This window comes from Peromyscus maniculatus, chromosome 5 (genome assembly GCF_049852395.1).
Source record: "Peromyscus maniculatus bairdii isolate BWxNUB_F1_BW_parent chromosome 5, HU_Pman_BW_mat_3.1, whole genome shotgun sequence".
In the NCBI taxonomy this organism is placed as follows: Eukaryota; Metazoa; Chordata; class Mammalia; order Rodentia; family Cricetidae; genus Peromyscus; species Peromyscus maniculatus.
The window spans coordinates 87,002,360-87,018,457 of NC_134856.1; the positions used below are offsets into that span (position 1 = coordinate 87,002,360).

At 42.3% G+C, this 16,098-nt stretch overlaps 1 protein-coding gene across 4 annotated transcripts in view; it reads left to right on the forward strand.

Annotated features, from left to right (window-relative positions):
- Nucleotides 1-16,098, forward strand: part of Prkcq (protein kinase C theta) — a 135,899-nt gene that overhangs the window by 41,691 nt on the left and 78,110 nt on the right. For 3 of the 4 annotated variants that reach the window (XM_016008506.3, XM_076572827.1, XM_076572826.1), the window contains exon 2: nt 12,026-12,152. In XM_016008506.3, coding sequence (XP_015863992.3) covers nt 12,035-12,152 — 118 coding nt within the window. In that variant the 5' untranslated portion in view covers nt 12,026-12,034. Of the gene's footprint in view, nt 1-11,776; nt 11,796-12,025; nt 12,153-16,098 lie in introns of those variants that run through there. The other variant, XM_076572828.1, reaches the window with a different exon arrangement.

Here is a 16,098-nt window from a genome sequence, read left to right on the forward strand (position 1 = left end):
TGAAATTGAACTCTTTATATTCTATTAGCTATTCATAACTATTTTTCATATGTTGCCTATGTTGAGTTTGTTCTATACTTCTCTTAGGGTGTTTGTATTTTTCCTGATGGTTAAGAGGTTTTACATGAGTCAAAAGTATAGTCACATGTTTTACAAAGTTGTGTCTGTCATTTAAAATGCTTTGTTAGTGTTCATCACAATTGGCTTTTACATAAAATAGTGCTGACTTGTTTTCCTTATGGAGCTTCTCTGTGGTGTCATATCCAGGGAGTCCTTCCTAGTTCCAATCGATTCTAATCACTAATGGACATTATGTAGTACCTTTACTAGTCAACTGGTTTCATTTCTATATGTCTTCTATCCACCCTAATTTTAATTTGAGGTTGGCTTTGATACAGCCTTTAATCAAAGGACATAGTCCCATTTACTAACAAACCTTCCCTTTCTTATTGTCTTTAAGTATCATTTTAATTATATACAGAATTTACACACACATGTATCATATCTTAATCTGTTTCGGATCTTCTATATTGTTCTGTTTATCTGACCTTCTCTTTTAACACCAGTTCTACACTATTTCCATGATTACATAGAATTCTCTCTATCCATAAGGACTGTTGGAGATGGGGAAATGATTGGGTAGAGCACATAGAATTTTTAGGACAGTAACAGTGCTCCATGTGGATTCTATTATTGTGGGAACATGGCCTTATTTGTCTATCCAAACCCATAAAAAGTTCAACATCAAGAATGAACCTTTGTGAAAACTGTGTCTTCTGTGTGATGATGGTGATTGAAACAGATGTCCCACTCCAGTAGGGATATGGGTGCCAGGGAAGCTATGTGTGAGTGGATGGGACTGGTGGGAACCCTCTGCACTTCTCTGCTCAGTTCCGCTGTAAACTTGTTCCATAAAATAAGATACATTAAATGAAACAAATACTAGACAATGTTGCTGAAATCGTGGCTCTATTTCAGTGAGGAATATAAAAAAGCAAATAGAGCATCAGCTAGATTGTGTTTTAGCAAGAATTATGATTCAAATACTTCGTTATTATAGAATAGCATTTATCAAACTCTATGGTGAAGGACCAAGTTTTAGAAAATCCCGTTTTCTATAAGAGCTCGGCCATCTTTGTTTTTAGTTGGAAATCTATTTGTTACACTTGGATTAGTTACATTGTCCATTGGGGCAGAATGCCTGGCATAAGCAACTTAAAGGAGGAAGGTCTTACTTTACCCCTTAGTTTTGGAGATTTCAATCCATCGTAGCTGGGAGGGACAAAGTTGGACAGTTCCCATCCTAACAGCCAAGAAACACAGAAAAGACAGGGAAGGAACCAGGCTTACATCGGGTTAACTGAGCTGGATTTCAGGGTGAGCAGCTCTAATATTCCATGCAGGAGCACAACCCATCACTCCGTCATCTTCGTAGGTGAGTGATGTCAGAGCAGTAGGATTCAGGCAGTAGGAAGATGACGGACTCTAGGCTCCTCGTCCCACTTCACAGAGAAGACAGATAGCTTGGCTATCTTACGTTGGTTTCTCTGAGTTTCAATTCTATTGTCTGCTAGTCTGTTATATGAGAATCTAGACCAAATGGCTACTAAGGACCTTTATATTTTCAAAATGGGAGCGAGATTAGGGAATTCCTATTCTGACTTATTCACTGCTCTTATAGTTTGAATCCGAAATTTCCCCCAGTTTCATGTTTTGAATGAGTGTCCCTCTGCTGGTATCCCAGTTAGATTTAACTGTCAACTTGACACAGCCTAGAGTCACCCGAGAAGAGAGTTTCATCTGAAGGATTGCCCAGATCAGTTTTGCCTGTGGGCATGTGGAGAACTGTCTTGATCGATGCCTACTGGGATGCCCCAGCCTACTGTGGGTGGCATAATTCCCCATGCTGGTGATCTTTGGCTATATAAGAAAACATGAGTCTGTGAGCAAGTCAGGAAGCAGCATTCCTCCACAATTTCTGCTTCAGGCTCCTGCTTGAGTCCCCTCCTTGACTCCTCACAGTGATGGACTGTGACCTGGAAGTGGAAGCCAAATAAACCCTTTCTTCCCCTAAGTTGCTTTTTCTCATGGTATTTGTCACAGCAACAGAATATAACTAGAACAACTGGTAATGTGAGTTAGGGAGGCAGGGCAGCCTGTAAGGGGTGGGCAGGTTGCTGACAGAAGGTCATTGAGAGCAACTGTTTGAAGGTTATCCCCCATCCCTGGTTCCTGTTGTCTGTACTTCCTGGTCTGCCATGATGTGAGTGGCATCTGCCCCATGCCTCCCCTGACATGCACTGAGCTGCTCTGCTCTCTCTCCCCGCTATGATGGGTTAAAACTCTGTAACTGTAAGCCAACATGAATCATTCACCTCTTGTTTCTGTCAAGTATTGTGGCCATAGTGAAACAAAAGTAACTAGTATGATTGCTGTATTATACTTGATTCATCCATTCACTTATACACTGTGAACATATTATAAGTCAGTCCCTATGTTCTCCACACCTTAAATGAGATGGGAATGAGGGAAACAGAGAGAGACAGGTTATCCTAATTCCCTGTGATTCCTTCTCACTGTGAGTCCAGAAATCACTGAACTTGACAAGGTGGTGGGAGATGAGGAGCACAGAGTAGGGAAATGTTTTAACCATTGGCACTTTGATACATTGATTTAGAAGGAGGCTTCTCATCCTCAGCTATGCTGGCATATTTAACATGGAGCACCACCCTGGGCATTGTTGGTTGCTTAGTAATACCCCCGACCTTCACCTATAGCCAACAGCATCTGTTCCCTCTATTTATGACAGCCAAGTCTACTTACTGTCTCTAAACTTGAGCAAATGTCCACTGGGAGTAACAACAACCTGGTTGAGGCTTACAGCCTCCTAAGACACAGGCACTGTCTTAGATCCTGTGCAAAACAAAAGAGCAGGAAGATGCAGGCCTCACCTGGGTGGTTCACTCTAGCGCCGATTCTGTATCTAGAGTGGGCTCCAGGCACCTGGAGTCCTTGCTGAAGCTCGGCTTACTAAGCCTGGCAGTTTTAACATGGCAGATCCAGAGGGTTAGGTTTGTTTTGCTAGAGACTTATCAGGTGATGCTGATATTGGAGGATCTCCCAGGGACATATTTTAGGTGTCACCAAGCTTCTGGCTACATCCTTTAGGGATGGATTACCTGCTGCATCTGTGGCCGAAAATACAGTAAAACTAATTCTTTCACTCACACCAATTCATATTTTATACTTTATGCATTAGGCCTCAGGGGCCAATGAGATGGCCCAGTGAGTAAAGGGTCTTGCTGCCAAGCCTGATGACCTGAGTTTGCTCCCATGACCCACATGGGGAAAGAGGAAAACCATCTCCTGCAAGTTATCTTCTGACCTCTACACACATACTGTGGTACATGTGGACCGCCCTCCAACCCTGCATATGTTCATACACACAACTAGAAAATTAAAATGTCATTCTAAAAAACGTTTTAAAAAAATGAGGCCTCAATGAACTGATTAGTGAAACCACACTTCACGAGATGTCAGAGGAAAAGAGTGGAGAATCCTGTAAGTTGAGGCAGCAGCAGTAAGGAATGGGTTTCTATAACACATTAATCCTGGCCTCCTTCTAAATTAGCAAGTCAGTAGCAGCGAACAGGCTAACCCAGAAATGTGGATGTTGCCTAATTTTATAGTTTACATTGAGTTGAAGCTTCAAACTCTGACACCAAGTTTTTACAATCTGTTCGTTTATAATTGGGGACATTTCAGTATAAGATCAAGACATGGGCAAGTCTCATGGACTCAAGCACACACATCTGTCCACATTTCTTTCCCTTCTGATCCCTTTCCCTGGGCCACCATGTCTCTGTACCTGCAGTATCCTTATGTGACAAAAATGACCCACATCAGCGTTATCTGTCCATGCCAGGGCAGAGAGGACTCCACCCAATACTATTCTGTGCAACACCATCGGTTCATCTAAGGACAGCTATTTCCGCTCCCTGTGGTGATACCAGCGAACACTGTATTTTCTCTGAAAAGTGTCACACACCCTCAGGAGGAAGTGGGGTGTGGTGTTAATGCAGCAGTAAACACAGGAGTGGTTTGCCATTGGTGTGCCCCGCACTGACAGCTCACTCTGCTGTTTCTCGTCCTGTCTCTAACACCACGTCACAGCTCTATGCTCACAGGGGAAGAAGACCAGAAAGTGAAGGCCAGGGTCTTAGTGCTTCGTTTCCTGCTCCCTCAAAGAGAAGAGGCCAACCCCGAACTGGGGTCTCATAGCTTATCTAGAGTTAAGTCCCTATCAGATCCATGGATCCAGCACAGCACCTTACAACCTGGTTGGTGGTTTAGCCAATGTTTATTGAATAAATGTTTGTGTCACCTCATCTACTTGGTCAGTAGTTTAGGCTTATGAAGTGAGCCATAGTATGAGTTATTATATTTTTATTAAGAAACACTTCAAAGGATATCTCGGGAAATCTCACAGGATCATAATAACTTCCCCCACTGGCCACTCATAAACCTTTTCTACGGATTAATTCTTTAAATCTTCAGAACATGGACAGACCCAATCCCTCAGAGATTTCCAGGAGGTGGGTCTACTACATGCCTCGTTTTGCATGTATGTAAACATAGTCACAGAGTTTTAGACATTTGCTTAAGATATGGAGTTGGAATATGATAGAGTTGACTTTATACTGTGGTGGTGTCATTGCAAACCTGTGAGCAGCTTCATGTTTTCATCCCAGGGTCCCTGTGTCCCTGGGAATATTGCCAAGCAGATGTTAGATGACGGTAAACTCTCTGTCCTGGGATTCAGTCTCAGCTTCTCATCAGGTGCCTTTGACTTGGGCCTAGGCCCAGATATGGCTTACGTGTTCCACATAGTTCAGTTTTCTTCACTGAGCTTCAGCTTAGCATCAGAAGGTGAAGTCACAGTGTCTTAGAGATAGCTTCAGGGATGCTGACACAATAGCATTACAGAGATCATCTTTTCAGGGTCAACTTGACACAAGGAACAGAACCTTAAATTGTGTCTGCTCCTGTAAACAGCAGCATCTTCATGCTGGCCTTATCACAGACAGGATTGCTGGCTGCCAGCGTGGCCCCGGCTTCAGTGAGAGACCCTGTCTAAAGGGGAGAAGGTCAGAGAGAGATAGAGCAGGACACTGGACATCCTCTTTTGACCTCTGAACAGGTGTACAGTGACATGTACTCAAATACTCACTTGCTTATAAACCACACACACATACACTCCCTACATACAAACATATACAAGGCACAGATTAAAGAAAACTTTGAATAAGTTTAAAATAAAATTTCTGGGTGCTAAGAAAGCATTTGGTTCTAGTCTAGATGACAATGTTAGGTTTTTGCCTATAAAATAAATTTTGCAGTACTTAGTGCTCAGTGTTTGGGAAGATAGACGTGGTAGGGTATTAAAACAAACCACAGATTCTTTAAGAGTCTTCTAATCAGGAGAGCATACTCCCATCCCTGGAGTCAAAGCTGGCCTGGAATTTTCTTTGACCAGTTATATGTGGCAGAAGGATGTTGACTGAATTCCATGACCAGCCTTGAAAGGCTCAGCAGTGTCCTTCCTTCTCATCCTCTTCTAGTGCAACTGCCATGCAGACAAGCCCAGGATACTTCCAGGAGGATGAGGGACCGCATGGAGAGAGAAGCTGAGCTGGCCTAGCTGTCACCACTGAGCCAGCTCACATGCCATAAGATGTGAGCTGTCCAACTGAGCACATCTCTAATTAATGGCAATTAATTGCAAGCAAATAAATGGTTGGTATTTAAGTGTCAAGGTCATTTGTTGTGCAATTAAAAAATAACTCAAAGAGCAGGAAGGATAGGCAAGACACAGTTGTGCCCTTCATGAGACCCAAAGTAGGAATGTAAGTTCACAAATCCTCATTTTCCTAAATGTATTAAGTCTATCAGGAAAGAAACTAATGGTGTAGACCTGTAATGTCAGCTAATCAGAGGAGATTGTAGTTGGAAGTTTTTCTGTGTCCTGGCTGGTGATTGGGACAAATCTCTCCTGCTCGCGTCCCCCAGTTATATTTGGCTTATATTAATTATAACTGCTCGGCCATTAGCTCAGACTTATTACTGACTAGCTCTTATACTTAAATTAGACCATAGTTCTTATTTATGTTTAGCCACATTGCTTGGTACCTTTTCTCAGTTCTGCCTTGTCAGCTTGCTTCCTCTGTGTCTGGCTGGTGACTCCTGACTCAGCCTTCCTCTTCCCAGAATTCTCCTTATCTGCTTATCCCGCCTATACTTTCTGCCTGGCTACAGGCCAATCAGCGTTTTATTTATCAACCAATCAGAGTGACACACATTCAGAGCATACAGAACGACATTCCACACTTCCCACTGCAGGAGATCACAAGTTCAAGTCGTAAAGGAATCCTTAAGTTCAATCTCTAGTGATAGCAAAGAAAAAAGAACCAAGCATACCAGCTGGTTTTCATCATGAGTAAGACTGAAGAGTGAAGAAATGAAGTTGAGAGTGGGAAAGAAACCTTAATGATCTGAGACATAAATGGGGGCAGTTGAAGGATGGAAGACTAGAAAGATGGCCATTGTGCATGGGCGTGGAAGGATGAAGACCTAGAAACAGGAGCAGTGCAAACAGAGCCCTAGAGACGGACTCAGGGTGCGCTCAGCAAGTGGAGAGTTCCAGGTAGCTTTTCTGTGGGAGAAAAGCATTAATTAAACCCAAAACATAAAGGCTTTGAAATGTCAGACTAAGAATTACGACTTAACTCAATGAAGATTCACAGCATTTTCTTAGGCATTGGGATAATTTCATCAGAGTGAGGCTTTTGTGGCTCCATCCATGTATGGAGGGCTCCATAGGGGAGTTGTTGACACACATCTTGTGTAGTAAGCAAAGAACACAGATAAGGACCAGGGATGCATAGAACCTTAAGGGCCATCCCAAGTGACCTGCTTCTGTCATCCAGGCCCTACCTTAAGAAGGCTCTATGGTCTTCAAAATAGTGCCACAATTTAAACACCACACGTTCAAAATATAAGCCTAGGGGAGACAGTTCAAAGTCAATTATAACAATCATATTTTGCTGAGCAATTATAATTGGAAGTCAAATTCTTTGGCTTCTTCATTCCCAAGTTTAATTCTAATTACCGTGTGTTTTCTCTTCTGCATGTTAGACATTTTGAGCCAAGTGATAGCTGTTGTGTTTTTTTTGTTTGGTTAGTTGGCTGATTGGTGACTTGATTGGACTGAGGATCTTAAAACAGGTCTTACTACTAAATAGCCCAAGTTGATCTCAAACTTATGACCCTGCTGCCTCAGCCTCCTGAATCTTTGGAATATAGACAAATGCAAGCATGTCTAACTAGGTTACTGGTTTTGTTTTTTGTGTTTTTGTTTTATTTTTCTCACTCTTCTTTAGCACTGAGAATCTCGAACTAAGCTGTAGCAATGAAATATTGTCTGTTTTTAAATTTTAAAAATCTGCTAAGTGCTAGGGAGTTGGCCTGGTCAGTAAAGTGTTTGTTATGCAAATATGAGAACCTGAGTTCAGACCCCAAACACCTGGGTAAAAAAATCTTAGCATCATGCCTGTGTTTGTAATTCCAGTGCTGGAATTGCACAATAAGAGACACAGTAAGGAAGATCCCAGGGACTTGCTGGTCAGCCAATCTTGCAAAATTGGTAAGCCCTGAGTTCAACGAGAGATCCTGTCTCAAAACAATAGGGTAGAGAACAATTGAAGAAAATGACCAGCATCAGCCTCTTGCACACACACACACACACACACACACGGGGGGGGGGGCATTGGGGGTGGAGATCATGTCATTCCAGCCATTGAGCTCATGAGAACATCGGTCTTCTGTCTATAGCAAATGCTGGGAACTTTCTTTGCTGTCCACTTCCTCTCCAACTCTCTTGCATTCCATTTGAACATCATGTATCTTTACAAGTAAGAGGAATACATGAGCAAAACACCAGTCTCCTTAGTTCCTGTGACCTAGCTCACATCTGTTGCCAACTATATATGACTCTATATAGCATCAAATCTATAAGCCAAAGACAAATTTGATCATATCTAACAGGGAAAACATTGAGTTTGGAAGAGTGAAGATCCTTCAGAAATTTCGAGTATACGTAATGATAGTGTTTTTCATCTTCGATAGCAAAAACATGGAAGACTGCATGAGTGAGCTGCTATCTATCATGATAAGTGCTAAAACAAGATTATCGTATCAGAGGGTTGTAAGTACTGTATGAGAGATATATGTAGGGTTTTATGAGGACATGCTAGCAAAGCGCAGACACAGGTCACATAATTCAGCCAATATGTGCCCCTAAAAGACTGTTTTTCCCTCTCCTCCTGCCGCATTTGATACAAATCAATAAAGAGGAGAGAGACTATCAGAAAATGTATCAGAGTTTTAAGACTAATAACTAACGTTTATTGAGAGTTTAGCGGGTGCCAATTCCATTCGAAGCACCTTTCGTGAGTTTGCCCATCTAATTCTCACAGCCTTTTGAGAGTGCTAATGGTAACAGCAGTGCTTTCAAATGAGCAAATGGGCTTAGAGGGGTTAAATAACTCCAGCAGCCGAACTCAGGAGAACATCCATCTTCTGCCTGGGACAAGTGCTGGGAAGTCTCCTTAGGGGTGCACTTCCTCGACAGCTGTCTGGGCTCAGTTTGAACATCAGATGCCGTTGCAGGTAAAAGAAATACACAAGAAGAAATGATGTGCAACATTACTTTTGAGAAGTAGCTTCTTTGGCAAAAATGCATTGTATAGATGAGATGGGGGAATTCAGCAACTATATATATATATATATATATATATATATATATATATGTGTGTGTGTGTGTGTGTGTGTGTGTGTGTGTGTGTGTGTTTGTGTGTGTGTATGTATGTATATATATATGTATGTGTGTATATATATATATATATATATATATATATATATATATATATGTATGTATATGGGATGGGGGACTATGACAGAGTATCTCCAGAATTAGGTGAAATAGGAAGATATTCCAGGGACAAGGTGCAGTTTTATTCAAAGTCTATAGCTGTGCAATAGCTGTAGTTCTGCAGGATCCTAAGATGGTTTGGGCTGCAGCCTGGAGATGTCAGGGAACAAGAAGTGGCCAAGATCAGATGAGTGTGGGGATGCAGTCTGCCGCAGTGGGTGAAAACGGGGTGGTATAGAATAAAGCTGTAAAGAAAGGGAAAGAGGTGGGGCAGACATCGTGGAGCAGCGGGAGCAGGGTAAAGTCAAAGCAGAGACCAGTACCATGACATTAGTCACTGAAATGGAAGAGTAAAAGAAGGGGCAAGATAGCTGGAGGGTAGTGGGAAGGGACTTTAATCCCAGTATTGGGAGGCAGAGGCAGGAGGGTCTCTCGGTTCTAGGCCAACCAGGTTTACATTGTGAGTTCCAGGTCAACCAGGGCTATAGAGTGAGACCCTATCTCAAAACCATTTTTTAATTATAAAAGGGGGAGCAGAATTGAATGGGAAGATGGCACACTCCAGATGGTGCTGGGTGGGTACAGATGGAAATCTGCGTATGAAAATGGGAGGGAAGGCTGCATGTATGACGGACTTTATTGCTCAGCTAATATGTGGAAGGACTTGATCCCTGCCCTGTCAGAAACAGCTTGGCCTGTCAGTCATCTTGCACACACATGTGTTGTGACCTGTAGGACTTTTATGGGTAGTGAGGGAAGATGAAATTGAAGTTTACAGTTCGCCAAACAGAACTTTGTAAGCCCAGTTCTCAGGCATCCTGTGTCTCACTTACATTTGTTTGTGTACAAGAAATTCTCCTATTTCAATACCCAGGAAATTTCCCCTCTTCTCTCCATGAGTTCTGAGCCCCCAAAGGAACTCACAGAACTTTTCTATGTTAATTTCATCCCCCAGTGTTTATCATAGAGCTTCTTTATTCTTGACATATATGTCCACATAATACCTGCTCTATCTTCTAGATGTCAACATGTATGTCCTATCATGGCTCTATCTTCTAGATGTCAACATGTATGTCCTATCATGTCACTGTGGCCAGACCTTTGGAAAGGGAGCCCCTGACTAGGCTGGAAAACAGACACTAGCATTGAGTAAACTGTCAAAATGCTCTGGGTGAGGACATAGAATAAATAAATCCGGGGAAATACACACAAATCTGCATCACTTATTAAATAAGACATCTCAGCTACCTACACAAAACCTCCAGGAGAAGAAAGGGTTTCACTGCAATTTCCTTCCACTCTGGAACAGACACTCTTCCACATTGTAACACTAACCCTGGCAGACCCAGAGATTTCCATCTATTCCTAAGATGGATTCATTTTGAACTGCTGATGCCCAGTTAGGAGCCTAATATAGCCCATGACAAGTCACCAGAGGTTAGGGTGGTAGTAACTTGGGCTCTATGAGTCAAGGATTCCTCCAGGTTCAAGTCAAAATGTCCTTCTTACCTTTGCTAGTGTAGGGTAAACTGGAACAAGAGAGAGGAAGCGAGGATATTGTTTTATTACTGAACACTAGATGACAGTTTCAGACCTACAAGAACGTACAAAGAAGCAGGCAGAAAAAGTAGAGCTGGGGAGACAGGGCCACAGATAAAGTGCTTGTCCCACAGTCTAAGACAGGAGTTCAAATCACCAGTACCCACCCAAAAGCTAGGCAAGTATGGCAGTAAGCTGCAGTGCTAACACTCAAGAGACTGAGATATGGATCCTGGGACAAGCCGGCTAGCTAGAGTTGCAGGAATTCCTGAGCTCTGGGTTGAGCCAGAGACCCTCCCTCAACAAATAAAAGTGGAGAGCAATCGAGAAAGACACCCAGTATCAACTCCAGGCCTCCCCATGTACATGTACACACAAGTACATGTACCCACACACACATGAACATCCATATACACATACATGCTCATCACTCACACACATACATACATGCAAGAAAATAACTGTAAAGGAAAAGGTGTTTAGTTGGAGTAGATGGCAGAACAAGCAGAGATGGAGCTACAGATGAAGATTCAGACTAAGGGTGCTGATGAGACGGCTCAGTGGTAAAGAGCGTATGCTGCTGTTGTGGAGGACCAGAGGTGGGTTCCCAAGACTCACATTGGATGGCTCATAGCTGCCTATATCTCAAGCTCCAGGTGTTCAGCTCTGTCTCCTGGCTTCCTTGGATATGTACATGTGGTCACATAGACACACAGACACACTGACATACATGTAAATAAAAGTAATCTTTTAAAATTAAAAAACAGAATTACACCAACTTTCAAAACCTGTAGCCAACACTGTGATAATTTCCATTTAAAGCTCCAAGAAGACATATTAAAAACCTTGGAGTTTATGAAGCACTTTGGCCTCAGGATGAGACACAATCATACAATGGTCAATGGTTTAGAGGTTTTTAAAGTGGTTCGAACATTTGGTAGCTTAATTGCTTGTGTCTGTTTAAGTGTGTGTTTGTCTCTGACAAGAGCAAACCATATTGAAAATATCCAAAATAAATCCGGATCAGCTGCTAACTGCTGAGAGCCAATTCCTGACACACATAAATAGACTACGTAAGAATGTTGTGGTGTCATATTTAACTGGTGTGACTAAAATAGACTCGGGCTTTATACACTCATTTTCTGGTTCCTGTGTTTTGGGCACCTACTTGAAGAAGCAAAAAGTTGGAAAAGGTTTGCCTTGCTGTGCAGCTATCAGACATGACTGTTAGACTGGGCAGAATTAACCCTTGGTTCTCACTATCAAGGTTAGCCACAGACTTTCCAAAGAGCTCTTCCTCTGCAAGCCAGTCTGCAGTTAAGGAAGGGTCCAGCATTATGCTTCTAGGGGAAGGATAAGCACATTTGTTCAGATGGATAGCAGGCCCCTTGGAAGTGCTGGCTGTCTGAGATAAAACACTAAGTGGAGATGGAACACTAAAAATAATACGTCTTAGGGCCCTGTAAACACAGCATTTGTCTTTTGTCATTTTTCTAGGGAACAACCATGTCACCATTTCTGCGAATTGGTTTATCCAACTTTGACTGTGGTACCTGCCAGTCTTGTCAGAGCGAGGCCGTGAATCCCTACTGCGCTGTGCTCGTCAAAGAGTATGTGGAGTCAGGTAAGTTAATTGGGGTTAGAGTGGGGGAGGAAAAAGAGGGGGAGGTGGCTAGGCTAGACAAGCATGTGGGAGACAAGACCTTCCATGATCTTCTAGGACATCTGATGGAACTGGATTTCACAGTTTAGGACACCAGTACCCAACAAAGGCCAAATACTTTCTTAAGGACTCAGGTTTACTGACGGATTATGACCAGATCTATTTCACTGTGTCATATTTCCCACATAAACAGAGATAAGGAGAATATTAAATTGGGAAATTAGATAAGAAATCTAGTAAGGAGTATATTATGTATTACCTGTTTTCAGTAATTCACTATTTTCAATGACTACAGATAAATTAAGCCTGTCTAATTCGAGATCTTGGGATCAACTCTAAAGACTGCTTATTGTATCATTGCCTCAGCTGAGAAAGGAAGGAATCAGCTAGCATTCTACATGAATAAAAGAATATTTCTGTCGGGCTGGAGAGATGGCTCAGCCATTAAAGGCTAGGCTCACAACCAAAAATATAAGAATATTTCTGTCTTATTAACTCTGACTATATACGGGCAGTTTGTGATGCGGAGGAAATTTGGGTCTCAGACTGATTTTGTGGGTTTAGAGAGCGCTTGCAAAACAATCCCTTGGTGATCTACACTTCTTCATTTCAATATTCTTAAGTCTCTTCCAAAGGAAAGATAGGAAGCTATTTATCCCAAGACCTTCCCAGCCTCCTTGCCTTATTCTATATTCCTGCATACAGAAGGGTAGCTGTGGAGAATGTATCTCATTTACACACACACACACACACACACACACACACACACACACACACACACACACACACACACGCTTATGGAGACAGAAAAGCACACTAAAGGTGTCTACAGGGAGGACCCTCCCTTCAGACTTTCCAGTCTCACAGAGGAAGACGGGTGGTGAGCAAAGTTACGGTGTGATGACTAGCAAAGAAGGCTGAGAAGATAAAGCTCGGCAAGAGGAGAGAGGGGCCAGAGAACTGAACATTACTCTCAATAGGACACCCCTCAAAGGGTCTCTGTCAGAGGTTGAGAGCGTTTGTGGACACCAGAGAAAACCTAGGCATGCATTGAGAGCCTCTAGCTAGAGGCTGGAAATTGTGAATTCTGGGATTCCAAGTTGTATCATGCTGTGTCCCCCACCCCCATCTCCTTCATGTTCACTTCATCTCTCTAGCAGCTCCGAGTGCATCAAAGCCTAGGAGACCGTCTGGATGCTCTTGATTTCTCTTCTAGCCAGAGTTCTCGACTGTCTTAAAAGTGAAAATGCCGCTTGCTCCCACCTAAACCCTTTCAAATGTCACAGCCATCTTTGAAGTGTAAAATGGATGCGTTTTTCAAAGCTGCTTTTGACTTAATGGGTCTTGTAGATCAGGTCCTCTTTTCAGCCTCAGGTCTCACTGACATTTGCCTCCTGCCAATCTTTCTTTCTCTTTCTTTCTCTCTCTTTCTTTCTTTCTTTCTTTCTTTCTTTCTTTCTTTCTTTCTTTCTTTCTTTCTTTCTTTCTTTCTTTCTCTCTTTCCTTCCTTTCCTTTCCTTCCTTTCCTTTCCTTTTCTTTCATTTTTTTCATTTTTCCCCCTTCCTCTTCTTCTGGCCTTGCTTTTGAACTTGATCTCATCAGCCATATGGATCAAGAGGTCCTGTCAGAAAAAGAATAAAACTGTTTTTCCAACAGAATGGCCAGTACAGTGGGCTTTGGATATTTATTGGGGGGCGGGGTGTTACATTCCAAAAAGAAATCACTCTAGCATTACCTAACTAAAAGATTCTTTCTCCAGAATTTAAACGGGTTACCATATTTAGGGTGTGAGGTTGCATTTTTCATGATGAGTCAGGGGAATGGAAGCAAACAGGAAACAGTGCTGTCAGCCTGGGACCCTTTGAAAACAGCAGCCCTCACTATACACACACAGACAGGCATGCTGGTTAGTTTTAACTATCAATTTGACACAGTCTAGAATCACCTGGGAAGAGTGTCTTAATGAGGAATTACCTAGAGTACGTTGGCCTATTTGCAGTCTTTGGGGAATTCTCTTGACTGTTAATTGACGTAGGAAGACCCAGTCTATTTGGGTAGCACCATCCCCTAGGGAGGGCCTCATGAACAGTGTAAGAAGGGGAAAAACTAGTCAAAAGCAGGCACTCAAACAAATAGGCTTGCAAGAATGTATTGCTTTCTGCTCTTGACTAGCTGCCTGAGTTCCTGGCTTGACTTCCTCTTTAGTGATAGATTGTAACCCGGGATTTCAACCCAAATAAACCTTTCTCCCCTAAGTCACTTTCTGTCAGGGTATTTTATCACAGCAACAAAAAAGAAACTAGAACAACAGGATTTTGAGTTCTGGTCTACTTTTTAGGTAATTCTTAACCTAATGGCTCACTCCTGGATGCCTGCCCTTCTCCAAGCATGGAGAATGGTTACAGTAAAAAGGAATAATTTAATAGGAAGATTAGAGACTATGATCAATAATATCATCATTGATTTTCAAAGATCCCAATTTATCTTTCATTTTTTAACCTAACCATAAGAATCCCCCCACTTCATAGGAGTTCATGAGTTCCCAACCCCAAACTGGGAAGCTATTGACAGTTGGTGTGTTCTGAAGGAGAATGAGTCAGTTTTCTCTAAAGATGTGGCTCCTGGTAGGCTGACCAGGCTCCAGTAGATGTCTCCATACCAATGAACATCTGGAGAATACAAATTGGACTTGCTGGAGTATTTATAAAAAGGAGGAGGAGGAGGAGGAATAAGAGGAGGAGGTGGGGACTCAAAGTTGGGAGGGTGTGGAGGGTGGATCAGAGGTGGATCTGGGAGGAATTATGAGGAGAAATGAAGGCAGAAACTATCATGATACATTGTATTCATGTATGAAATTCTCAAAGAATTAATGAAAATATATATTAATTTTTAAACCACTTTCTTCCTATTCAGTCCTTAACAGTGCCATAGTTTATACCTCTACTGGCTAAATTTCCTTAAAGTTTGAAATTTCAGCTTTTTCGACTCTTCGTATATCCTCAAGATAAATATGAGCTACTGCTAAATGCCCATTCTATTTACCCTCCTGTGTTATAAAAGAATGTCAAAATAACTCCACATTCCTGCTTTAAGCAGATTTGTTTTTCTTTTGCACTACCAATGTTTCTGAATTGCTAAATATGGCATTTAATGGGCTTATTCTCCTAAGAAACAATCAAACACTGATGCAGTTCTCTGCTATTAAAATGATCAAAGACTATAAAGCAGAGAAAATCCATTGTGGGTAGAGGTAACGAAATGACTCAATTTTTTTTTTTTTTTGTAAACTCTTGTCCCTGCCAGGCAGCTTCTGGGAAAGATTCTTGTAAAGAAATCCACCCAGTCACAGCTCCTGTTCCTGTGAGCAGGACCCTCGTTTTCCTGCCTGTCTTCACATGCAAGTCTGCTGTTGGCTTTGCTGGTCCTTCTGCATCCCTTGCCAGCCTTTGCTTAGGGTACCTTGGCAGTGTAAAATGTATCTTCAAGGATTAGAGGAGGAAGCTGAGTGTGCAGACACGTGTCTGTGATCACAACACTTGAGAGGCTAATGTGGGAAGAGAGAACTCAAGGCCAGCACGGGCCACACAGTGAATCTGAAACCATCCTGAGGCTATCTAGTGACAGGCTGCCTAGAAAAAATGAGAGGTGGGGGAGAGAGAGACAGGAGAGAGAGAGAGAGAGAGAGAGAGAGAGAGAGAGAGAGAGAGAGAGAGAGAGAGAGGAGAGGAGAGAGAGAGAGAGAAGGGAGAGAGAGAGAAGGGAGGGAGGGAGGAAGGGAGGGAGGGAGGGAGGGAGGAAGGAAGGATTCATTTTGTTTTAAAGGCTGCTGTTTCTGTGTGTTTGTGGCAAATAAAAATATTTTTTAAAAAAATGAAAGGATTTCTTATGAGTTCAACTTATGTCATT